The 27,215-nt window shown below is 43.0% G+C and overlaps 1 protein-coding gene across 1 annotated transcript in view; it reads right to left on the bottom strand.

Moving 5' to 3' along the window:
• LOC138262359 (extracellular calcium-sensing receptor-like) overlaps positions 1-21,688 on the bottom strand; it is a 115,493-nt gene extending 93,805 nt beyond the window's left edge. Inside the window, exons 1-3 of the mRNA XM_069212258.1 lie at positions 21,602-21,688; positions 5,782-6,618; positions 5,351-5,578 (exon numbers count right to left, since the gene is read on the bottom strand). Of these exons, the coding sequence (XP_069068359.1) occupies positions 5,351-5,578; positions 5,782-6,618; positions 21,602-21,688 (1,152 nt within the window). The remainder of the gene's footprint in view (positions 1-5,350; positions 5,579-5,781; positions 6,619-21,601) is intronic.
• Between the last annotated feature and the right edge of the window lie 5,527 nt (positions 21,689-27,215).

The raw sequence follows: 27,215 nt of genomic DNA, 5'->3' as shown, positions 1-27,215 counted from the left end.
ATAACCATAAAATTCAGCATGTCAGGCTAAAATACTTTGTTTTATAGTAAGCAGAAATTATTTAGATATCACCATGGCATGATTTTCAGCTTCAGTAGGGGTGAATCTACTCTGCAGAAAGTCTGCCAGTCCTCAGACATTTTCAGGTGTAACTGTATATAATACTTTGTGAGTGATACATGCAGACATGACTGTAGCTCTACCTTTGATGGGAAGCGATTGGAGAATGTTTAGATGTGAGTGCTGTAAATGAATATTTTGGTAGCACAGAGAAAGCAGACAACCCCATGTAGAAAAAGCATTGTAGCATTGTGTTGCCAAGCTAGACTTGCTTACATTCTCTGGATTAACCTTTGCACACAGGCATTTTCAATTATACCAGCTTAACATGCGGAATGGGGTGAAAGGATGTCACCTGAATCTCACCGAAACTGACCCAGAAAACATCGACGTTGGACATGGACAAAACCTGCTAGAAGTAACAAATATATTCTCCTTACCCTCTTTCCCCTAAAACAGCAAACACAATAAGCATTTTAATTTTACTTTCAGTAGCTTTTCTTAGTCTGCAATTAATACAAAATATATGCAAAATAATAGTGGAAAATATCACAGATTATGAAATTGCATACCATTAATTTCTAGATTTTGCATCTGTACTACATTTCTGCTGCTAAGAATGAGCAGCCTGAAATGTCTGCCGTAATGAGAGGTTTTGTACAGGAATTGCATACCTGTTTTCCTGGGGAGGCTGCCATTACTTCATATTATCTGGTCTATGGAAGGTTGACTGAATTAATATTTATCAGAGAAATAATATGGCTAGCATCAAGAGCAGACCATGAATCGCATTTATAGGCATCAGAGCAGGGTGGGAACTTTGATTAATGTGTGACTACAAGGCCACCCTCCTTTACTCCTCCATGAGGTGTGGTTGCCCATAGTTAGGGACCTTGAAGTGAACCACCTGCAATAGTTTTGCACATACCAGGATTTAGGAACTGGCATTCTATGTCTGCATATGCATCATATGTGTGTGACATCAAGGCAGGCACATAATATAGGGAAATATAAGATTATGGTCCTGGGGAAAGCCTCAGACCACATTTTGGGATCTTTTCAAGGCTGAAACATGTTGACTCATTTTTGACAAACAATTCCGAATTGAGGCCTAATATATCCCTTGTTTATTTTAATCATCCCCATCACCACCACTCCGATAAAGTGTGATTATATCATTGGGTAGGTGACTAGGATTTTTATCTGAATCCCCGTTCCTTCTTTGGACTATCTCTGTGCTCACCCTCAGTGTACTGCGAGTGCCCACCTGCCACTAGAGAATTTTCTGGAGAGTTGGCCGTTGATGAAGCTTGACACCCTTGGGGGTGAGGCTATCCCCTATATTTTTATGATATATAATCCCTCGGTCCTGTCCACAGAAATTGAGATTTTGTGCACACCATGGATCAGGTAACTACCTCCATATAGGATGTGGGGATTTCAAATACAAAAGCTTCTAAGGGGCACGTTTGCCTTCTATGCGGTGTGATTTTTTATGGGAGAGCGCAAACATGCATCCCTGCAATTTCTCTTTTCTTCCCTTACCCCTCTATTTTAAAGGGTGTTGTGCGGTGCATGCGCATTAATATGCACCAGATCGGTCCTGGAGGCAAAACTTCCCGGGGGAAAGAATTATTCTCTCTTTCTGAGCTAGATCATGGCATCATATTTGTTGTATTATGTTTTATTTCTGAGGATTAGGAGAAGGTGCCCTTAACACTCTGATTCTTAAAGTCTGGCATACCTGTTTTTTTGTAATACTAGGCCTAAAAACACTATAACAAAATGAAAATTTGTAAATATGTGGACTACCGGTATGAAAACCATCAACAATAAAATAACTTCCAAAATACAATAAGACAATCAGCATTCAAATGCCATATCTGAGCTTTGGGCTGGAAAATAGTGGACCTCAACAAACTAATAAAGTATAGACATACAGCTGTAATATTGTGTTGAGATGCTGCTCTTCAAAGCATTGTCCAAAACCCCACAGCAGTCTAAATAAGATTTGGGGTAACTGTTGACCCCCCCATCAGAAACTCTTAAAATGTTCAAATACTTCTTTGAACTTACACTGACAACATCTCCAGAGTATCTAAAGCAAGGCTTCTTCCAGTGATTGTTGTTGCCTATATCTGCCATATCACGCATGGTGGTCTCACAGAAATATAAGAAATCGGTTCTATGATGCAGGAAGAAATTCTCTAAGTGTGATATCCATGGTTCATTTTTGTTTTTACTAAAACAACCAATTGCTGTGAATGTTTGCTATGGGAAAACAAAAAATGAATTGCAGGATAACCAACCAAGCATTGCACCAGTTCTGCATTAAAGTTTGCCGCAGTGAATTCACCACATTGACGGATGAACTACAGGATATCCTGAAGGCATGCAGACCCCTGACAGCCAGGAGAAGTTTCTAAATATGATTGTGATTTATTAGTGATGGAAATCCAACCTTGTTCCCAATCCGATAAACTGGTAAATCACACACCAGGGTTTAAGTCTTATAGCTAACGGACCTAGATTAAGCTGCCCCAGGGTGACATTCTTTGGTGGTGCAAGAGTCGATCCCAGATTGCACTGGCATCATTAATTAACTTGAGAAATAAGGAGAAACTCCGTTTTTAAGAGATACATTTTCAAATAATAATCTTTGCTCCATTCTTAAATAAAAACGTAATATATAGACAAGATATGCAATGGCATACGGTGGAGAAATCTTAATGAATGACCGAGTGTCTTTGGCATATTGGTAGTATTGGAAAGCTGAGTTCTTTTTGATTATGCCAAGAGATTTGAGATAAAAGTTAAAGTAGGAAAAAGCCAGAATAAAACCTTCTTGTACTCTTTCTCATATGTTTACTGAACATTAGAGGGAGCTGTACATTTTAAGCTTCTGAAACTGAGTATTTGGATGCCATATGAAACACTTCAGAACTGCACCATCAGTGCAAATATGCTTTTTAGACCTGTCAGACTTAGGATAATCTTCGCCCTAACTTTTTGCTGTCCTCCTCCATTGTTTGCTGATCTCACTTTTGTTGGCCTTAGGAGTCTGTGCACTTTATAATTGCCAACCAGTGCTAAAGTGCTTGTGCTCTCTCCTTTAAACATGGTAAAATTGACATTCACCCAATTGGCACATTTCATTTACATCTAAGTCCTCTGTAAAGTAGAGTGTACATGTAATACTACTACTGGGCCTGCAGCACTAATCGTGCCACCCATTTAAGTAGCCCTTTAAACATATCTCAGACCTGCCACTGCAAGCTCTATTTGCAGCTTTAAACTTCCATTTTGACCTGGCAAGAAAATAATCTTGCCAGGTCCAAACCACCACTTTTAATACATGGGTTACGCCTGGGTAGGCGCTATGTAGCTGAGGGTACAGTGCATTTATGAAGTTGGACAGGTGATTTTAAGTTTTATATGTCCTAGTAGTGAAAAACTCATTAATTTTGTATTATTGTGAGGTTTAACACTCCCATAGGAAAACAATGGGCTAGCTTATTCCATTTATTAAGTAATACCTTTCAATGGGGAACAGGTATACAGCTCGAGTTAAGTGACTAAAGAAATGTAATTTAAAACCCTCTTTAATGCTAAAATCAGATTTTAAAATACAGTTCTGAAAATGCCACTTTTAAAATGTTGGCGTTTTCTTGACCTATTTGGTGCCTGAAACCTGTATCCTGGGTCACATGACTAGGTGTAGCTAGAAAATGGTCTTTGTGTATTGCTTCCAGACAATGAGAGAAATAGGAAACATGTGTTGGCAGTATGGGCAATCTCTGATTTGATGAGGGGGAGGAATGTTCACCTAACACACTTGCACATCAAAAAGACTCTGTCTGAGCACACTTACGAAGGGTTCAGCACTAGTTTTTTAGGACCCCAGACTATCCGGGGCCATGGTAGGGAAGCAGAAAACTCCAAATCTGTAGTTGGAAACCTCCAGAGCCTTCTACTTCAAAGCTGGCACCAGGTATAAATATTGGATCCTTAGACCCAATTCTTCAGTACACGTCTGGACCTGTGGAAAACTCAAAGGACTGCTGTGGAGCTCTGCCAGAACGGCTGCTATCCTGTTGCTCTGCTGCCCTGCTGCCTGCTACCTTGCTATGGACTGGAGCTCGGTGCTGAACTCAGGACCCCCAGAGTGATTTCAAGGCCCAGTTGGTTGGTGTTCTGATCAAAAGCCTCTGGAACAGAACAGGCTTCACCCATCTTGGATACTCAGTCTGTTCTGAATAGTGTCCCCCAAGCGATGCCAGCTGTGGTCTCAGCAGAAATGACATAGCTTAATGCATGACCTACCAAAACTTCACAATGGAACTGCAGCATGATGCATCACCTTACAACACTCCGCATGGGAACCGCTGCACAACACATCCATGTTGCAAGACTGCATCACAGCCCACGGCCTCCTCACAACAGCTGCTACATGATGCATCCTCAATGTATGTCTTAACATCACAAGTCCGTCATCGATTGCATCCACGACAAAGACTCAGAACTCTGCATCACAAGCCCTGCAACTTCTTCAGAGCCAGCTAGAGTGCAACCCACCTTTGACGCCATACTTTGCATTGTAAGCCTCTCATCATTGCTTGTGTTTCATCCTGACAGAGAATTGTGGTTACTGTTTGCGTAGGATTTCACCGACCTCAACCAGTAACCCATATTCCAACAATGCTCATTAGACAAATTAATGACAACACAGAACTATGAATCTGTAGTGTTAAGAATAAGTTATAAGCATCATCGACAACCTGTCTCAGTGTAGCAGTCCCACTGTCTAAGACTTTTGGCCAATGCTCACATGCCTGAGCTCTCTAACATGCTTGTGGTGTACTAAGCATGTAAAGAATACCATACTTTCTGCTCTGTGACATTCTACCACTCTTTCTCTCCCTCTGTCTTTCTGTCTAACACAGTTAAGTGCATCAAACTGGGAAACAGATTTGGCAAATGTGTTACACTGTTTACATGTGGTTGATTCAATAATTTACAATAACATTTACTAGTAAAAAAATAGTACAAAATCACAGTGACATTATATTGCCTATAATACTGATAGCTGTGCCACTTTCCACATCGATATGAGTTCTAAATGTCCATGCAACTACTGTTTTAACTATGCTTTAGTGAACCAGCAAGAGTAAGATAAATTCATATTATGGTAAATCCTGCTGTCCTGTAGGAATTGTTATATTTGCAAATTAGCATGTCAGACCAGCTCATTACTACTGTTTTTGGGTACAAATAATAGAATCTTTCTCACCTGAATGTGTTTTCCACCCCAAAAGATGGCACTTTCATCAATGACCAATTTAAAACCCACAGGAGCACTGGCATTGTAGGTCCCCACTTTCACATATTTTGTGGTTTCATTGGATGTCATATGCCAATATAATAAATCCAGTAATGCTGAAAACTCTCCAGATGTATCGAAATAGAACTGGCTCCCAGAAGAGGCTGTAATGTGAACATTCTTCACATAGTGCAACATCTGCACATAAACCATAAAACATAATTTTAAAAGGGATAGAGAAGAATATTGAAAATATATTCATTTGTTTGCTTTTCTTATTGTAGGGTCATGTTGAGCTCCATTAAATCGAGTCTACTTTTCTTTTAAAGTCATAATACTACTCAGCCTTTCTTGATGAGTTAGAAGGAAAACAACATGCACACAGTAACTTGAAAACTAACCTGCCATGGTTGAAAATCCTTAAGATCTGCACATGATCTGTTAGCGAAAGGACCGTCTTGATATTTACAAAGAAGAAGATCATCTAGTGCTTGAGCCAAGGCATAGATGGCAATGTAGGCAGAGAAAGGGAATCTGAAATAATTTATCTCATAAACAGAAGAATCAAGAGACTGTAGCTTTTCTGTCCCAGTGCAGAGTGCCTTTCCAACTGTCATGTTCTCTGTTTTCATTTCACTAAATGATTCCACAAATTTACAGTTGAAGACCTGCTCCCAGAATGCCCTAATGAAAATATCCGCAGTGTCTTTCAATGGGTGGATTTTGTAGAAGAATTCATCGAAGCCCAGAATTTCTGCACTATACACGGCCAGCCCCAGTGTGCCATTCAAAGTTTCCCACAAGTCCCGCCTGCTAAATACAGTTGAAGGAAACCAGGTTGTAACGCCAATCCACATTTTTGAAGAGATCCCTTGCAGAGAAATTTCCTTCAGAATTGGAGTGATGTGCACTACATAGGTGTAACATACAATAACTTTAGCAGTGGATTTTTGCACAATGCCAATGACACGGGCTAAAGACACCTTGGTGATTTGTGTTGGAAGAGTCTCAAAAAATTCAATGCAGATCTCATTTTGTGCTGCTGCTTTCTTGAGCATCTGGCTGCTATAGAGGCCCAGGTCATTGTTGGCAGCTAAAATTCCTATCCAGGTCCAACCAAAGTGGAGCAGTAAATGCACCAAAGCATCTGCCTGTAAAGAGGCACTTGCTACCGTCCGTAGGAAAGATGGGAATTGCACTTTGTCACTCAGGATTGGGAGCGATGCAACATAACTTATCTGTTGAGAATGAACATCAGTTTACACTGTTCTTTCAAATATTTTGATGTAAAGGGGTTGATTCATAAAACAATAACTCACTTTCAAAATGACTCACCATTTAGAGATGCATGATTTATCAGTGAACAGAATGTACCTAATTCAAAACAGGAAACACTTGATTTGTGTGAAGGTGTTCTGCATGTGCTTGATGTACACTTTAAATGTACAAATATTGAAAGATAAATGCTGCCCTGAGAAAACTGTAATTTGAAAAGCGGCGCCCATGGGCAGACTAAGGGCCTCAATACAATTCTGAGGACCACTAGACTCGCGGTGATGGTCAGACCATTGCACTCCATGCAGTCCAACAGCCACATTACGACCCTGGTGGTCGGAACATTAGGGAGCCGCCGTCACTGCCGGGAACATGGTTCCTGATGGGCTGACAGTGGTCGGTGTTGTGCTCAGCCATGGCAGCACTGAACTCCGTGCTGCCATGCTGATCACAACTCCACTTACAGCCAGCCTTTCCATGGTAGAGACCCCGCTATGGAAAGGCTCTGTAGTAAGTCAGGGCTGCGGGCAGTGAAGGAGCCTCCCTGCCCAGCACCATCCAAATGGTAGTGAAAAACACTTACATTAGTTTTTCACTACTGCAAGGCATATCTCTCCCATAGGTTAACATTGGGATCTGCTCACATGTCTGGGTTGGAGTCACAGCTTGGTTTTGTGTATTTCCACTAGACAGCCACACACAATGGGAGCTTAGGTGTGACTAGATGGACAATTTTGGGAGGATGGGAGGGAAGAGCTAGGCACAGCCTCACTAACACCTGAATAGGCAACCTCACTAACACCTGAATAGGCTGTGCCCTGTCCTCACAAAGGGCTACATAATCCCCCATAGTGAGTCTGGAGCCAGGACAGGGAGGGCAGGCACTCTCTGCACCTCAAAGGCATTTCTTTGAAGTTTACCCCCTCAAAGGCACAAATGAGTATAAGTACTGGACCTCTGACACCACCAACCCAGTACACTTCTAGACCTGTAGATATCCTGCCTTGATGAAGAGCTGCTATGCTAAACTCTGCTGGACTCTTGCTTTGCTGGGCTGACCTGCTGCCCTCTTGACTGACGGTGAGAAGGACTGGACGTGCATCTCCACAGCCCAGAGTGACTCCAAGGGCTAGCTGCCTGGTCTCTTGATCTGCAGTCTCAGGGACATAAAAGACTTTCAACCAACCCGCCTCTACACCTGGACTCTGCCACCTGTGAGTCTGTCTTGACAAGTGCTGCCACCCCCAGTCCTGGGTCCTTGGAAGTGGACCTAGGAAGTTTGCTCAAGTGGAGCAGACACATCCTCTGCTGCATGGGCAAAATTGATGCATCACCGTTGTTGCATGGAACAGAACTGGTGCATCTCTTCTCTGGGGTGCAAAGGTCCCTGGATCCCCATCAATGACAGCCAATGATGATGCAGTCGAAACCCACACTCGAACCTCACCACATCATGCTGCTGACACATTGCCCTCGCTGGATGAATTGATGCTGGATGAATCGACGCATCTCCTTGACAGCGTGGTTCAGAGCCAATGCAATTCTCCACTTGCAGGATTTAAGGTAGTTTGGTTCAGTGGGCTCATCGGGGACCCTGTAGCCAACTCACACTTCATCGCAGTGGGACTGAGCTTTTGACTTTGACCTGTTCCATTGTGACCAGATAAACTGGTTTGGCACTTTTAGCTTTAAGAGCTATTTAGCAGTTTAATCTTTAAAAATTCATAACAAGTTATTGTTACTTATTGGATTTTTGTAGTTTTTGCCTTGTTTTATTTATTAAATTGAGAACTATGGGCCTCATTTACAAGAAACTGACACATCGGAATTGATGCACCAGTTTTCTTGATCCAGCCCTGGAGCCCTTAACGACACCATGCTAGTGCTGTATTTATGATACAGCGCTCCATGGCGCATGTTACCACAGATGCATCAGAAATTCAGACACATCTAGGGTGCTGAACTGACGCATTGCTGGACTAGCGTCAAAACAATTATGCTACTCCAGCAATGCGTGGAAGGCTCCCATGTTCAAAACTCCTGCGTCATTTTTAATACAGTGAAGTTGCCGAATGATGCAGTCAAAATGTAGTAAAGTTCACTGCGCAAGTTCTGCATGTCTTTTAATGGGGGAATGTCCACCCTGCACACATTATACCTGGCGCAGGTATAACGTGCTGCAAGGCTTCACAAACTGGTGCAATGGACCCATTGCACCAGTTTGTAAATGTCGGACAGTGTAAGGGACTACTTGCGCTGCCACAGCGTAAAAACAAAGTGACACTACTGCGCTCTAGGGGCTTGAAAGTAAGCCCCAATGTTTTTTTTTTACCAGGTGTCATATTTTTGTGCGTTTCTTTTTCTGTATTACTGGTTGCACTGAAGTATTGCACAAATACTTTAAACATGTCTCTAAGGTAGGCCTCACTGCTCTGTGCCAAGCTACTAGGGGGTGAGAAAAGTTAATTTAGGGTTTGCCTGACCCTTACCCTGACTAGGATTGTGCCTGCTGTTTGAGTAAGGTTCCAACCCCAGTCAACCAACAACTACATTTCTGACACACACACACACACACACACACAAACACACACCTCTCCCCCCTAGAATTTGCAGATACTCCTAGTCAGTTGGTGCAGCAGGGTCCTGTGTTTTCAAACGTAAAGCTGGCAAATTTGATGATGTCTCTTATCCTGCTGTTTATTTAACATAGCATCAAAGTACATTACATTTCCCACAAACCTCCTCCCGAGCCAAGACGAAATATATAAAAAGGGGGAGTCCAATGTCTACTTCCCCTTTTTTGGATGATTAGTGTTATAATCCGCAGATCAACCCAAAAAATATAAATATCATCAAAAACTCAAGATGCAACCATATAACCTCTTCTTCTTTCATAGAATTTCCTTCCTTTTCTTCCATGAAATCCACAGCTTGTCACCTGAGTAGTTCAGATTAGTCATAGAAACAGCCAAAATAATTTGTTATAGAACTTTACAGCGATGGGCAAAGAAATCAGTGGCAGGATTATATTTGCCTCCTTGTCTTTAACAGAATCAGGACTTTCCTTCAAATACTGGTTAGGAGAATCTGCAATGTAATTACAAGATTAGAGGCTCTACTATACAAGTTCAAAGTATATCTACTACTGACATTGCTGCATGCAGAATTGGTTGACAGTAAACTGGCTTGAATGTGGAAAGCCTTGATCAGTCCTCAGACTTAAGAATGCCTTCTAGTCTGCTTCAGCCCAAATGGATTTCAAAGCCATACCCCTTCAGGCAGAATTAGTTCTGAAATATCCCATATCCACCCATGCCAACGTCATTACTCTTCTAACCAGCCTATTTAAAATAGCTGAAGTTACTAGAGTAAACAGTTTAAGAAATTAGATTAATAGTGGCAGGGCTGATTTCCTCAAGCTATAGGTTACTTGCATGCATTGTCTGATGCACCTTACCACACATAGATTTGGATGTAAAGGAAAAAGCAAAAAATTCACTAGAAGTAGTGCATGTCGCAATGATAAAATAAACCCCTACTTGGGAAAAATGTTTTGACAGGATGTGTAATGATGTAACATGTGACATTATCTTAAAAAATGCTGTACATAAGAACATAACACATTTGGGGGTTAACAATTAAAATGAAGGAGTATCTGAGTCTAAATAACAAAGGAAGTTATCCAGCCAATTTCTCTTAAATAATTTGGTGCCCAGCTAAATTTGCTTACCCGTACTGTTCGACCTGTCAGACTTCGGATGGTCTTCGCCCAAACTTATTGCCGTCACCTTGCAATGCTGCTGAATTCTTTTTTGTTGGCTATATGACTCTGTGCACTTTACCACTGCTAAACTGCTTGTGCTCTCTCCCTAAAACATGGAAAGACTGGCTTACATCTGATTGGTATATATAATTTACTTATAAGTCACTGGATCAGTGGTGTCACATCTACCCAGAGCCCGTAAATGGAATGCTACCAGGGGGATTGCAGCATTTATTGTGCCACCCACTTAGGTAGTCCCTAAAACCATGTCCCAGGCATGCCCTTGCATTGCAGCCTGAATGCAGTTTTAAACTGGCAATTTGACTGGGCAAAACAACTCCCTTGTCAACCCTCAAACTCTCCTTTTATTGCATATGTAACCCATAAGGTAGCCCTAGTTAATCCATTGGGCCGGGTGCTTTGTAATTAGAAGGTTGGACATGTACTTTTAAGTTGTACATGTCCTGGTGGTAAATAACATTTACATTGTTTTCACAACTGTAAAGCCTACCTCTTCTAAAGAATAACATTGTGTTGCCTTATTACATTCAATAAGTGCTAACGTTTGATTGGAACAGGTAAACCTTTCATATTTGGTGTCTGAGAAAGTGTGATTAAAATCACTTTAAATGGTAAACTTGGATTTTAAGTTACAAATTTGAAATGCCACTTTTAGAAAGTTGGCATTTTTCTGACCTAACTATTTGGTGCCTGCAGTCTTTTCCTGGGTTACATGACTGGGAATAGCTGACAGTTTTTGTTTATTCCTCCCAGACAGCCACACAATAGAGAGATTAAGCGTGCCATGATTGACAATCAACTGGCAGATGGAGAACAGAGTTGGACACATCCCCACTTGCAAATGAATAGGCTGTGCTTTGCATTCACACAAAGGAATTGTCTCCCCTGCATTGTCCATGCAGACAGCTAAGAGCGAGAGCAGGGGAGCAAAAACCTTCAAGCACTTCTAATGGAATTCTGTAGAAACGTATCCTACTTCAAAGGAGGCACCAAGCATAAAAATGAGACCCTTAGATCCACTCTTCAGTACACCTCCGGACCTGTGGAAGACTGAAAAGGACTGCTGGGCTGCTCTGCAAGACACAATGCTACTCTGCTGCCCTTCTTTGTAAAAAGGACTGGGCCTGCAGCTTGAACCCAGGAACCCAGAGTGACTGCAAGGGCTAGTTGGCTGGCCTCCTGATCAGAGCCTTAGCGACAGAAAAGTCTCCAACCACCTTGAACCCAGCACCTGGATTCTGTCTACTGTGAGTCCTACCCCAAAGTGGTGCCACACCAGTCCCGGACCCTTGGAAGTTAGGCTGAAGGTGCTCTACCAGCGGACCTGTGGTCCTGTGAGCAGAACCAATACAATGTGATCCAACTCCTTGCATCTGCAACAGTACCAGTGCTGCGTGATGCATCCCCAATGCAGGATCTTGCATCACAGCCTCCTCTGAACTCATACTGTACAATGTATCTTTGACACTGGCCTTTACATTGCAAGACCCTCGTCACTGGCATACTCAATGACGACACAGGACATCCTTGGAACCACTGCTGTGCGATGCAACAAGGGATCTCCCAAAGCTCTGCAAACCAAGATTTAGGGTACTTTGTTCATAGGGTCTAAATTAAGGGTGGGCAGAGCGTGTGGAGTCATATTCCGTGGAATTCTGTGAGTTGCCTAAGAGCTTTTTGAGATTCTGCGGAGTTCCACACATCCTGAGTAAATGTTCTGCAAGGGGTACTTCAATCAAGAGGGAGAAAGAAGCTAATGTACTCAGCAAACATTGAGTTACGGTGCATCTCCATGCTATAATAGGAGCATTAGCATGCATTATCAAGACAACAAACAACAGCAACAGGCCTATGAAGGAGAGACAGTTCCGACACTCATTCACCTCCTTCCCCCATTATCAGCTCATCATCACAAAGAATCACACAGATGATAATTAATGTGCCTTTCTACTAAGGTACCTCTTTTCTTCTCGGGCCCCATTAGAGCACAACTCTTTTTTCCCTTCAGTCTTTCCTCTCACACAAAGAACAAGTTAAATGCTTTCAGTCTGATATTGCAGCACCAAGGGAGGCTTAGAAAGAACAGAAGGGCTTCCATGCTTCATGCGCTTCGCTCCTTCTCCTCTTGAATTTAAGTGACCCATTCTAAGTACTAAGGGCCAGATGTAGGAACATTCCGAATTGCGACCCGCAAATTGCGAGTCAGAGCGATTCACAATTTGCGAGTCGCAATTCGGAATGTTGGCTGGTGTCCCTGACAGCGGACAGCAGACCACCATGTCTGTGATTGCTTTTTAATAAAGCAGTTTTTTTTTTTTGTAATGCAGCCCGTTTTCCTTAAAGGAAAATTAGATGCATTTCTCACAACATAAGTCTCCATTTCCTGCACCCCTTTTCGCACTAACACGGTGTCACCCAGATCATCCTAGCCCAATCACTATAACGGCACCAGAAACGTAAATGCACAGGAACAACACCTGCATGGAGAGGTGATGCCAGCCACAGTGTGGCCAACTGAGGCAACTTACCTGTTAGTAGAGAGGCCAAACTGAAGCAGGCGGCCTCTTACTAGGAGAATTCTAAAGGGCTCATGCTAAAACTGATAGGGTTTGAAAAAAACAAGTTCACTTCTACACATCACCACCAACTACCAGAATGCTTGTGTGGCATTTATACAGACAGGTCCTACCAGAAATTCCAGAAGATCGAATGCCATCCACAATTACACTGTCACTGCCAGTATGACGCTGCTGCTCTTATTAGTGTCCCAGGGGGAGTAACTACTTCCACATGTTTCCCTAATATGCTGCTCTCTTAGCTCCCCCTGCGTGACCTCAACACAACTCTTGTCACATCAAGCTCCTCATACATAGGGCCATAATCCTAGGGATTCTTTTACTTCTCAAGCATTGAGGCTTTTCATTGCCATTAAGGGCTTCGGAGCCCTTGGGATTTCAGCTGTTCGCATCATCAAATCATATCTGGCACAGATGACGCTCTCAGCTCAACAGTCCTAAAGAGGCGTGGGGCCAGCCAGGACAGGAAGCTCAAGATAAGATTGTGTGTTTCAAGCATTAAGGTAATATGGCTCTAGTGAGTAGAGAGATCAATCACTGGAGAAAAGGGCGGTGGGACTTACAGGTGGGCAGCAATGCTGGTAAACTCCACTCCGTTGATGGAGTTTTTTTGCCAAACTTCCTGCACCAAGTGGAGCGCGGAGTGGCAAAACTCTGTGAACTCCGCTGGAGGAACGGAGTATACCACCCAGGCCTAGTCTAAGTAGATCCCTATGTTCGTCCCCCGCTCCATCACAACAGGCCAGAACTTGTGCTTTTAGGCACTGTTTTCACCTCAAACTTTAAAATTACATATCTCCATTTCTACTGATTGTATTTTTGTTGTTTTGATGTCAAATAATTTATTAAAATTTACTGTATTGTTCTAAATTAGAATTGTTACTTGTGCTGTTTTCTTTTTATTACTGTTGTGTGCTGCATAAACAATGTACACATTGCCTCTTAGTTAATCCTGACTGGTTTGTGCCAAGCTACTAGAGGGTTGAGCACAGATTAATTTAGTTACTTTTGTGGGTCACCCTGGCAGAGAAAGGGGCTGTTGTTTAAACAGGGCTAACACTCCCACTCGAACAACAAACCAATTTCTCATATATACTGCTTATACTCCTGTCGGACCTCTGAACAGCTGCTAACAGTGCTAATAAGTTTATAACCCCTCTGATACCTAATGCAACAGGATCAATGCCCCATTTCACATAGCTTCCTCTCCAGACATCCCTGGCCAGGTTATAGGCTCTAATTTCACCCTGTGACCAGGAAGATTTGATAAAGCTGGAAGATGACTCTGAAAGTCCTAGCATGTCTGTAAGCAATATAAAAGGTTAGATGCCTCCAGAATCAGCTTGCCCTCCAAAACAAGGCTGTGATATTTCACGTAATAGTTCCTCAAACACTGTTGAAAAACTGACAGAAGGTTTGGACTGCCCACCTATAACTGCAGATGTGAGGGGCAAGGTTGGGCCTTTCAAAGTGATGTTATCAAGAAAACCGTCCTTGATTTTCTGTGAATCTGTGCCACACACCTTGGTGTCATGCTAACAATGACAGATCTTGATGATTACCACAAGGCCAATTCTGAAGAAAAGTATTCACTGCTAATGCTTCCCTATGTGGTCTCCAGCTAATATACACCCGTAACTGAGTCATTGACTGGAAAAGAAACAGGCCTATCTTAAATGCTCACCATACATTGGTCAGAGGTTTGAAAACTTGAAAGTTTAGGCATCAATCACTGATGTCATAGAGGCTCCTTGACAACCAATCTGCCACTATGTTGAAAGTTCCTGACAGATACTCTGCCACCACAGCAATACACTCATAGAGACAACCCTCCCATAGTGATCTAGCCAGGTCCACCAGTTGTTTTGACTTTGTTACTTCTAGACTTTTTATATACCTGACTGCTGGTAAATTGTCCATACATAGAAGGATTGTACATCTCATCCTCTCTGTACAAAGCTTTACACTGAAAGACAGACTGCAAGAAGCTCTAAACAATGCATGTGTATTGATAACTCCCTCTAGTTGAGAATTTTCCACATCTTGCAATCCAGCCCTAAAAATGTGCATCTGATTCTAATACTAGACATGGAGGTGTAGGAAAAAAGGGCTGACTGTACTCTTAAAACTCCGTTCTTTTTGAAGGAATGAAATCTGACTTTCTGTATTCATAATGAATCATAGTGTCTGAATCAAGACTATGGCTGACCGTACCTGTTTCAGCAAAAGATATCATATCTTTGAGATACACCACCATCTTTAGCCCTTGGGACCTGGGAATTGCTTGTAGGAGTTTTAACTGTTTTAACAGCAAGGAGCGGAATGGCTGAATGGTAACAATGTGAGCCTGAATACCTACCCCTGATATAGGGATTGAGGATTAATAAATTGATCGTACAAAAAATTGGCACAAGTGTATAGGTGTCCTTTCGATCCTGGGAGGAGAATATCTCTGAAACTGATTTTTGACCTAATTTCTGAGTGCTGGTAAAGAGTAAATTGATTGAAATCCATTAGATTTATTACCTTTAAAACTTTCTTGTACTTTTCCTGAACCAGAAATATATTGGCTGCAAATCTCCTGAATGCAACAGAAATGGTTGAATGACTTCCTTAAGAAGTAGCTCCTTTACCTCGAAGGAGAATAATTCTGTTCCCTCCTGAGGAAATTGGGGTAGGGAAGCTGGCCTGTACTAATGTGGCATAGAAATCTATTTGAAAGCCCTAGAATTTTCAAAGAATCCATGGATCATTTGAAATCAGCCCTCATTCTTGTGCAAAAAGGACTGACGGCTCCCTAGAGGTAAATGGGATAATCATGTATTGTTTCCAGGAAAAGTAAGGTGTGAAATAGGCCAAGCGGCCAGCAAAATGACCCTTGGTGTCCACCGGCCCTGGGACAGACCCAACCAAATACTCTAATGAGAGAGGAGTGAACCTTATATCATAAAGCAAAAGCATACACAAACAAACAAAGATCCCCAGTTGCTCACTCCAAACTCTGAACCAACAAATACCCCAAGTGTATCCACAATAAAAGTCCCTTGCACCCTTCATATGAAAGGCCTGTGTTTTCATGCCCCAGAAAAAACATATCTCTATGAGCTCAGTTATAAATTACTTTTGGGTCAATATGTTCCTTGTTTTCTTTACCTGTTGTATCAGACATAACATCCTTGTTATTGGATCCAAGGTCTCTAGCATCTTTTCCTGTCATGAAGCCCTTACTTTATCCATGCCCTTTCTAGGCTCTTTATCCCCTCTTCTCAAAAATATGATAATTGGTGCATGAAGCACAGAAGTCATAGCCACCTTCTCGGTAATGACTAATCAAGGGGATTTTACCCTCATTTTTGACCTGGTGGCCCTGTCAATAGGATTCCCTATCCTGGCTATATATTGTTTATTATTATTTCATTTATGCATTTATAGAGCACAACTGATACCTAGGAAGATGTTTGGGTTTGAATAACAACCCCTTTTGTACTGAACTACTACTGAACAGCCAATTTTGTAATGGGCATGAGCAGGTTGGCATCAGAAGGATGTAGCAATTAATTACAGTGATACCGATGGAATTATTATTGGAGATAGGGAGGCCCAGTCTGATGATTTGCCTTGTGCACAATGCAAAAAGAATTGAAGATGGTCTAAGACTTCAGAAACAGAGGAAGAATGGGAAAGTGTGAAAGCCTATCTGACTGAGGCAGTCTGGATCATGTACAGACCTTTGAGCAGGTAGTCAGGGGAGGCTACAAATAAAAGGCTTCCATAAACCAACCTGCACAAAATTGCTGGCTGGACAACAATGGATGCCTTGTGAGCAAGAAGGAGAGGAAGAACTGTCTGTAAGGTCTTCAAAAAGGCAAAGCAAGTAGAAGACAGTTTACTGACCTGACAAGACAGAGATGTTCTTTAAAACCCAAGCTTGCTCATGGCCAAATAGTCTGTGGGAGTAGCCTCAGCTAGCCAAGATCAGTGAGAAGATGACTTTGGATATTGCACCTACCGCAGCAGGCAACCTCTTTTTTGACTCCATTAAATTTTAGAATATTCAGGTTGAGCCAAACAGAAATAATTCAAATACAGGTGTGGAGGGTCTCAAAAGGAGAAGGAGAAGCTTGATGAATGGAAATGATTAACGGGGTGTCATCTGAGTAATTCATGAAGGTAACTCCATGATTGTGGATCAACTGAAACAGAGGTCTGAGGTAGATATTAAACAAGGAGGCTTAGTGAGGAGCCATGCAGTGCCCATGGACTATTGGTTCGGAAGTCTGAGTAAAAAGAGGGAGATACATATCTTTCATATCTTTTTTTCAAGACAGGAATTGTACCGGCTCAATGCAGCATCCCTAAAGTCAATTTCTGCCGACATGGGGATCAAAGTTTTGTCAGAGACCATTTTGAAGGTGGCTTATAGATTTAATAACACAAACATCCACAAAATATGGTGAAAAATATTCCGAAGAATTTGGGTGCTGTAACAACCCCAAATGAATCATAGAATTGGCTTCTGCATCCAAAATTACAATCTGTGGTTTGTGATTTGCTCTAAATGTTTGGAAATTAGTGTCAGCATCATGAGCATAATATGCATTATTATTGTATAGATTATAAGAGTATTGATCATTTAATTCATGTGCTTATTTTTCATTAACTTATGCCTCCTCGGCTAAAAAACTCCCCTTTTTGGGAATGAGACCTGCCACCTGTGGGTGCAGTCAAAATATTCAGTTTTGCACTTGCCATTAAATTACCTATATCTGTAGGAAAAAGTTTAATGACTTAGAGATTGTCTTTTTTATTGAAATCAAAACAAAAGTGTCTAACAAATCGAAGAGGTTCTTTTTTTACATATTTCAGCTACCATTGTCTTTTAGTGTTCTCAGTGCAGTCCTCAACGTTAATAATATTTATACTTCCAGTATAATACAGGGAGTTGAACTTCCACAGAGGAAATATTTGAAATGGAACAGCTGCTGTATAGAGGATATACGAAACATGCATCCATGTTTTTGAAAATAGAAATGCTAGACCCATCAGCCTTAGTGTGGTCTTCCCCACATTTTTTGCCTGCTTGCCTCCAATTTTGTTGAATTCATTTTTGTTGGACTTAGGACTCTGTGTACTTTGCCACTGATAAGCAGTGCTAAAGTGCTTGTGTTTGCTCCCCCAAACATAGTTTAATTTGTATATACTTAATTGGCTTATTTGATTTACTTATAGGTCAGTAGTAATGTGCACTACATGTGCCCAGGGCCTGTATATTAAATGCTGCTAGTGGGCCTGCAGCACTGCTTGTGCCACCCACTTAGGTAACACTTTAATGCATTATCCCAGGCCTGCCAATGCAGCCTGAATGCTGTGTTACACTGCTGTGTCAAGTTGGCATTTAAAACCCCTTGCCAAGCCTTAAACTACTCTTTTAATCCACCCCTAGGGTAGACCCTTGGGAGTCCATAGGACAGAATTCTCTGAAAGTAAAAGGCAGGACATATACTCTTAAGTTTTACATTTCCTGGTAGTGAAAAACTCTCAAATTCATAATTCATTACTGTGAGGCCTACCCCCTCATAGAATAAATTTAGGATTCCTTATAACATTTTTGTAAAACCTTTATTTATATTTTTCTACAAACATTAGGAAGTGTTGTCAATTATATACATATTGTATTGTAAGCACCATATACAACTTATATAAGCGCCGATGGAGAAAGACAATGAAGACCGGAATACTCTGAGGCACAATGCAGTATACAATAACAATAGGTACAAGCAACACAGGAGGTGAGTCGCTTCAGGAAGACAACCATAGAAAACAGTGTTAGGGGGGCAGCAATCTGCCAAAGAGGAACCTATTGTACTGTATCCGGTAAATTGTCGTCTTCTGGGACTCCAGCCTCCAATGTGAACAAGTAGTCTCTCAATGGCTGCCAGATATCCCTAGGCGTAGACAAGGGGTTTGCAGCATCATACAGACCTCTCTGGTTTGGTGAAAAAAGGTTGGATACCTTATCTAGTCAGTTTTAGTGGGATTCTACAACTATCCCAGCATATTGTTATCCTGCGTTTGGCCAGTAGTAGCGTCATGGCAGCAAAACTGCTTATACTCAATATACCAGCAATATTGCCATGGGTTGGTGACTGATGGACACAAGCTTCATCTGAGTGCAGCCCATCTCCAAACCTGGTCTGTTATGGACTGACCAAGATCTTGTTCACAGGCTGCTTGCGCCCTGCTCCCATCCAGCGGCTTCAACACAAGGCAGGATTGGTATAGACGCAACACATACGTGTACCATCAGCCAATTCAATCAGCAAGGTCAAGGGGGGAATCATCTGGCACATATGGATATAAGGGCAACTGATCCTGCAATGTGCTGTGTAGTCACCTGAGTATGAAATGGTCCATTTGGGTGGGAGAATCTGTTTGTGTAAGAGTGTTATGCCCATCAGGAAAAAGGTCACCTAGTGTGTTTATGTGATGAGCCTCGAGTGTGCGCCATACAAGCTTTTCTAGTGTCAGGGGTAACTGCAGGTTGTTCTTAAGCAGTGTAGCAGGGGAATAGAGTCTGTCTGCTCCCAGGTATCAATGCAGTCTTGACCAGGCCAGCAGGTGGTAGCTATTGTTTTAATGTCTTTGGGATAACGGGGTATGCCCAATGGGAGAATGGAAGACATGGGGATGTGGGCCGTCTGATCCCACTCCGGCTTGAAGCAGGGGAGGCACGCATCAGGTTGGTACCAATAGTGCACAAAGTGACACTGTGCTACTTAATAGCAGAGATGGAAATCCGGCACCCCAAGACCTCCATGCTCGTATGGGAGCGTTAGAGTTTCCTAGCAGATACAAGAGTGGTGACATGTCCAGACCAGTCTAATTAAAAGGCTGTATGAAGTGGCAAAGAATTTGATGGTAAGAGAAATGGGAATATTTAAAAACAAATACCAAAAACACAGCAGTACAGCAATTTTGATGAGGTTAACGTGCCTAGCAATGAATGGCAGCAACTTGATCCAGTGCTCCACATGCACAGTTAGTTTGTCGATAGCCCGACTATAATTGAGGTGAATCACCATCTCTCTCTGCTTATGGAGAATACAGCCCAAGTATTTGCGGGAGTTGTCACACCACTTGAGAGAGTAATCCATAACACCGGGCATAGTGAGTAGAAAATGTTGAACTTGTTCCAGTTTATTGAGAGTCCGGACAGACTGCTGAATTGAATAATTTCACGGATAAGGGGAGTTAGCGTCCGAGTCTCGAGCAAACAGCAGAATGTCATCTGCATAGAGATAGGCAGCAGATCAGTACTGAACCTCAACCCTTTATGTCGATGATGCTACTGGAGTTGGAAAATCAGAGGATCCAGGGTGATGATGAAAAAACAAGTGTGGAGCTAGAATATGTTTATAGGCCCTGTAAAAGCTGCCGGCTAGGCCATCCAGCGCTGATGCTTTAGAGCCATACAAGGCATCTATTACTTTCCCTATCTCCTTGCTAGTGATAGAAGCCATGAGAAACTGCTGCTGGCCAGCAGTGAACCCCATCATGGCTATCTCCTGCATGTATGATGCTATAGCCTTTGGATTTTCAACCCGGCATGCAGTATAGAGATGCCTGTAGAATCCTAGGAATTCCTGGGCTATATCATCAGCAAACGTCACAGTCGTGTGGAGTTCCATGATATAGTTACTATATTGGTTTGGCTGCAGCAGTAGTGCTAATGTGCTACAGGTTCTCTTGCCATATCTGTAAGCCTGTTACTAAGAACAAGGGAACTCATGGGTACTCAGGGACCAGAGGTCAAAGTATTTTGTAAAGGAACAATGGCCCCTCAAGGGAATAGTGGAGATCAATTTACAGTAGAAACCAAATGGAGGGTATGTACAGCAAATGAGTAATTCTTTTTTTACTACTGTGTTTTCTTTTAGAACGTTGGCATTTGTCTGCTCTTAGTCGTGAGTCCCTGCAGCCTGTCTCCATTACACATCCTTGGTGGGTGATAGCTGGACTTTGTGCATTCCCTCTAGAAAGCCACACACAAAGGGGGCTTAGGTGTGACTTGATGGGCCGTCCACACCCTGACGGGCCATCTTTGGCAGGATGGGGAGGAGGCGCTGGACACAGTCTCACACTTACACCTGAATAGGCTGTGTTCTATCCCCACATGAAGGACTGATTAATCCCCTTCAGTGTGTCTGCAGCCAGGGCAGGAAGGGATGACCTCTGTGCACTTCAAAGCCCCACTTTGAACTCTCACCCACTTCAAGGGCACCACTGGTATAAGAACTGGACTTCTGATCCTATCAATTCAGTACACCTCTCGTGTTGTGGCTACCTTTCCAGGAGGAAGGACTGCTTTGCTGCTACAAGGACTGCCATTCTGCTGGACTGCTTCTCTGGAAGAACTGCTGCCTGGTTGTGTGGACTTGCTGCCTGCTGCCCTCCTTGCCTGGGTGAGATGAACAGGACCTGTATCTTCCAAACCAGAACCGAGAGTGACTCCAAAATCCGACCAACAGGCTCCTGAATGAAGTCTCAGGGACATAAAAGAGTTTTACCATCCCAACTAGACCTTACCAGCCGTGAGCCTGCTCTGCCAAGTAGTGCCACCTCAGTCCTGGAGCCTTGGAGGTAAATCTTCAGGTGTTGCTCCAGCAGAACCATCGCTACTCCATTGACAGAACTGGCGCATCTACGCCGTTGCTTGGATAAAACTGGTGCATTGCTTTTGGAACAAGCACTGCAGATTTTCCTTCAGTGCAAGGCTCCTGTTTCCCCATCAATAACAGCCTTAACCAGAATGCCAAACTCCACATCGCAACCACTACACTCATCACAATCAGCACATGGTCTCAAAGTCAACGCAGCCGGCTCCTGCAACTGAAGTCCACTGCAGCTCGGCTCTGACGTATTGCCACCACTGCATGGGGAACTTTGATGCATCTCCTCGACTGTGTGGGGTAAATTTACACATCTCCTCAACTGTGTGGTTTGGAACCACTGCAAGACCCCAGAAGTAGGATTTTAAGGTACTATATTTCAGCAGGCCCAACTGGGTCCCTTTAGCCACCCTGTGCTCCATCATGGTTGGCCTGAACTTTTGACTTTATTCCGGTCCTGTGTCGCCAGATAGCCTCGGTTGATGCTTTTTGCTTCTAAACACCTTTGCAAAAAGAACAAATGATGGATGGAATAGGGAACAAATCAAACATTCAGCCCCAGGCACAGATCTGGGTTTCATCCATCATTTTTTTTGCTCACCAGGCCATTCCACTTTGGAGCCTGGCTGATGGGAAGTAATACCCCGAAATCCTTCTTACGATGTTTCTTCCCGGTCCAGGGAGGACCTGGCCTGGCAGATTGGGCTGTTCTGTTCCCACGAGGAACAGGGTTAAGACTGATTTGCACATGGTTGGGTCCAAACTGGGGTGGCATGGTGAGCAAAAGAACGATGGAGTTAACCCAGATTTGTGAATGAGTGTTTGAAAAGTTTCAACACTCTCTCCATCATATATTTGTGTGCTGCTCTAAATGCTTTGCTACAGTTTATTCTTTAAAAATTCATAACTAACTAATTTATGTCATTTTGGTCTTGTTTTATTTATTAAATTAACTTCTACTTTTGTACCCTTGTGTGGAATCTTTTTGTGTATGTTTTCACTGTTTTACTGTTTGAAGTGCTGCAGAAATATTTTACACAATGCCTCTTAAGTTAAGCCTGACTACTGTGTGCCCACTTACCAGAAGCTGAGCACAGGTTAACTTAGGGTGTGTTTCTGACTTTCCATGGCTAGGATTGTGGTTCCTGCTTGGTCAGTGTGCATACACTGTGAACTAGAAACCCAATTTCTAATAAAAAGTTGTTACCTAGAAAACAATTTCAGCGCTACACATAAGATTTGGGATAGCAGACTCAAACCCTGTACTTGAAATAAATTAGGCTGCTCTCCTAATGAGATCCAATCATAATTGGGCCAAACTATAATCCGAATTCTTAAAGAATTGTCATTAATGCTGTGCCAAAGGTTTTAGTGCAATGACAGAGTTCAGGGGTGATAATTGGCACCACAGAGAATGAACAGTTTGCAAATGAAAGGGTTGAATAATGAGATGACACAAAAAACATTTCCATAAATATTACAAAGAATATAAAACACTCAGTTCTGATGGTGGGAACGATGAAATCAGCAAAGTAGAACGAATGTTGCTAAGTAAGAGCTTGGGCAAATGAAAATTAAGGGCACTCATTGGTATTTTGAACAAATTAAAGACTAGACGCAATGTAGTTTTCTATACCTAATGATGACTATTTTGCACTTGCTTTTTGGATATAATTGAATAATTAATTTAATCTCAAGTGTTAATGCAAATTTGAAATACATTGTGAAAAAAAAGATTAAGGGCCTAATTACGGTCTCAACGGCATTGCCGCGGAGACAGTCAAAACGGTGGGAGTGAGGCTGCCATCAAGCCCTCAAGGGAGCTGAGGTCAATGCCGTTGGACACCAGCATAGCATACAGTGCGCTTTCTGAGAGTGCTGACAGGGGGCCGCTACACTGCCTACATAATGGTTATGGGCAATGCAGGGGCCCCCTGTAGCCTCCAGCATTGGCTTTCTGCCAGCCTTTCCATGATGGTGCAACTTTCATGGAAAGGCTGACGGAAAGTGAAGTTGCAGTCAGCATGGCAGTGCCACCATGGGCACCGTTGTGGCTGACCACGACTTCGACGGCTGCCAACCCATCGGGATCTGTGATTCCGGCGGTGGCAATTGTCTCCTGGTGGTCCGACTGCCAGGATCATAATATGGCGGTTGGACCGCCAGGAGTGCAGCAGACTGACCACCACCACAAGTTTGGCAGTCTGTGGACAGCCAAACTCGTAATGAGGCCCTAACTAATGAATCAATTTATATTAGTTAGAAATAATAGAACTTACTTTAAAAATGTTGAAATTATCAGTGAGAAGTAAACCCTATAACTGTATTTGTCTCTGAAAATGATTAAGGATGAAAATAGCAAAACCAGGTCACAGGTAAGAATATCTGTGCCTAAAGGTTTATTCTTGTCTAGTACCTTAAACTAGTTTGTGTAGGTCACATATTATATCCATTATATTACATGTAGAAAAAAACCTACATTGCATGGCAATATTATTGGAATCACTACATGAACCTAGACAGTAGATTGCATGGTAAATCTAATTAATACTATAGGTAATTGACAGCAGTAAATATCTACTTTCCCTGCAAATAAGTGTTTATGTTGATATAGTGGATGTGTTTTTATAGCAAGTCAGTATTACTGACATTGGTATATTGACATACAACCATATAAGCAGTTTGTGAATAATCCCAGATAATAGCTGGTTGAGCTACAATGGCATGTAGCATTTGTAAACTTGAATTCCATTGAATTTTAGATTCCTTTTATTGACACATGTGTAAATTTACCAGCCTTTCTAGTCTTAATTCCTAAATCCTAATCTTATGACCTGTGAATTAGCTTCTAAAGTCTGTGGAAACAAAGTTTTTTTAAATCATTTATAAATATTCATATTGAACTAAATAATAAGTTATTACATTGGCTCAAAATGCTGAATTGAGGAGCTGCTATTTAAACACTATTTATAGTTGCATACATGGGGGTACCAGATTATAGGTTGATTCTACTTCTCCTTGAACAACTCTATAATGTGTCTGAGTTTTACATGATTCCTAACACAATATAATTGTTCTCTGGAGACCAGTGTGTTTATTAGACTTTATTGAAGTTAGTATAGCTATGTTTCTAGATTTTACATTCAATTTCCATGAAGCATGTTTTGTTTATTTTTTACCCTTATATGGACCTTACCTTTCCTCTTTTCTGAATTGTTAATCTTGTACACTAGTGAGCTATTGTTAATAGATCTGCATCAACAGCATCCCTTGATTATACAATCTGACTTTTGTTCATCTTGGCTGAAAAATGCCAACTATTTAAATTTCTTTTAGTGTTATCCTGTCTAGGCATAGTATAAGAATAACTAGGTCTAACTAGGAATTATGGTGGTAATTACAACCCTGGCGGACGGTGTTAAAGCTGCGGTAATACTGCATACAGGCCGGCGGACAAAAAAAGGGAATTACGACACTGGCGGAAACCGCCAACTAAGACAGCCACTTTAACACACCGCCCGACACGGCGGTACAGACAAACAGCGCGGCGGTTACCGCCAACAGACAGGCGGAAGACAATGTACCGCCCACACTATCACAACACACCAATCCGCCACCTTTTCCGGGGCGGATTCACCGTGAATAAAAACACGGCGGAAACAGCTTGTGCTATGGGAAAACGCTCACCTCAACACATCCCACGAGGGACGAGGACACCATGGAGCCGGAACTACAAATACTCCCTGCCCTTGCATTCCTACTCATCTACGACCAACAGCGACGTAGGCGCAGAACATACTGGTAAGTACAGCACCTACGACACGGGGGATGGGGGAGGCAAAAGTTACGTGGACACCCACCAAACACCCCCACCCCCACCCTTGCATGTTACAACATACACACCAATGCATTCACAAAAATCACAGTAACAACCCACAATCCCCCCGGAAGAATACAAAGACAAAGCGAATAGCGGTCAAACTTTGTATTGTGCCAATATACTACTCATTAAAAAATATACGGATATATATATCACGAAATCTGTCAAAAATAAATGTACAATACAAGAAGTAGTGCAGATATGTACACAACAATGTCTGTGCACCAACAGTCCAAAAATGCATGGGCGAAGCCCACAATAGATACCTGACCAAAATCCGAGAGAACACTGCCGGGGCATCAGATAGAAACAATACAGGCACCTCAGGGGGAAGGGAAGGGGGGGCACCTCAGCCAGATGAATGCGAAGCCAGATCCACGACGGGGCTCCATGCCCATTGATGTATCCTGGGGAGTGCAAAGCCACAGTCTCTCAAGTCTATACAGTATGTGGGTTGCCCACTGTGCCATCCTGGTGAGTGCAAAGCCACAGTCTCTCAAGTCTCTACAGTGGGTGGCTTGCCCACTGTTACATCCTGGGGAGTGCAAAGCCACAGTCTCTCAAGTCTAACAAGTGGGTGGGTTGCCCACTGTGCCATCCTGGGGAGTGCAAAGCCACAGTCTCTCAAGTCACTACAGTGGGTGGGTTGCCCACTGTGCCATCCTGGGGAGTGCAAAGCCACAGTCTCTCAAGTCTAACAAGTGGGTGTGTTGCCCACTGTGCCATCCTGGGAAGTGCAAAGCCACAGTCTCTCAAGTCACTTCAGTGGGTGGGTTGCCCACTGTGCCATCCTGGGGAGTGCAAAGCCACAGTCTCTCAAGTCTCTACAGTGGGTGGCTTGCCCACTGTTACATCCTGGGGAGTGCAAAGCCACAGTCTCTCAAGTCTCTACAGTGGGTGGCTTGCCCACTGTGCCATCCTGGGGAGTGCAAAGACACATCTTCGCAAGTAGATGCAGTTCTCTACTGGTACTGGGTGGGACTGGTGCCCAGACTGGATGAGTCTCCCTGTGAAAGTACATGTCCTGTCACAGTCCCAGCTGCACATGGGAGAACGATGCCTGATGTGCCGGACTATTCATACCCACACGGTCTTTGCCCTGTTCAGCGGTCTTCACCATGGCGGTCTTTGCCCTGTTCAGCGGTCTTCACCATGGCGGTCTTGGCCTTGTTCAGCGGTCTACACCATGGCAGTCTTGGCCTTGTTCAGCGGTCTTCACCATGGCGGTCTTGGCCTTGTTCAGCGGTGCTTTGCCATGGCAGTCTTTGCCCTGTTCAGCGGTCTTCACCATGGCGGTCTTGACCCTGTTCAGCGGTCTTCACCATGACGGTCTTGGCCTTGTTCAGCGGTCTTCACCATGGCAGTCTTGGCCTAGTTCAGCGGTCTTCACCATGGCGGTCTTTGCCCTGTTCAGCGGTCTTCACCATGGCGGTCTTTGCCCTGTTCAGCGGTGCTTTGCCATGGCGGTCTTTGCCCTGTTCAGCGGTGCTTTGCCATGGCGGTTCTGATACGGATTTTGGTGTGTGGCATTACGATCTCCACAATGGACATTGGTGTGTGGCATGACGAACTCCACACTGGACGTTGGTGTGTGGCATGACGAACTCCACACTGGACGTTGGTGTGTGGCATGACGAACTCCACAATGGAC

This window comes from Pleurodeles waltl, chromosome 10, assembly GCF_031143425.1.
Source record: "Pleurodeles waltl isolate 20211129_DDA chromosome 10, aPleWal1.hap1.20221129, whole genome shotgun sequence".
Taxonomy (NCBI): domain Eukaryota; kingdom Metazoa; phylum Chordata; class Amphibia; order Caudata; family Salamandridae; genus Pleurodeles; species Pleurodeles waltl.
This window is presented reverse-complemented; position numbering and strand designations above follow the sequence as displayed.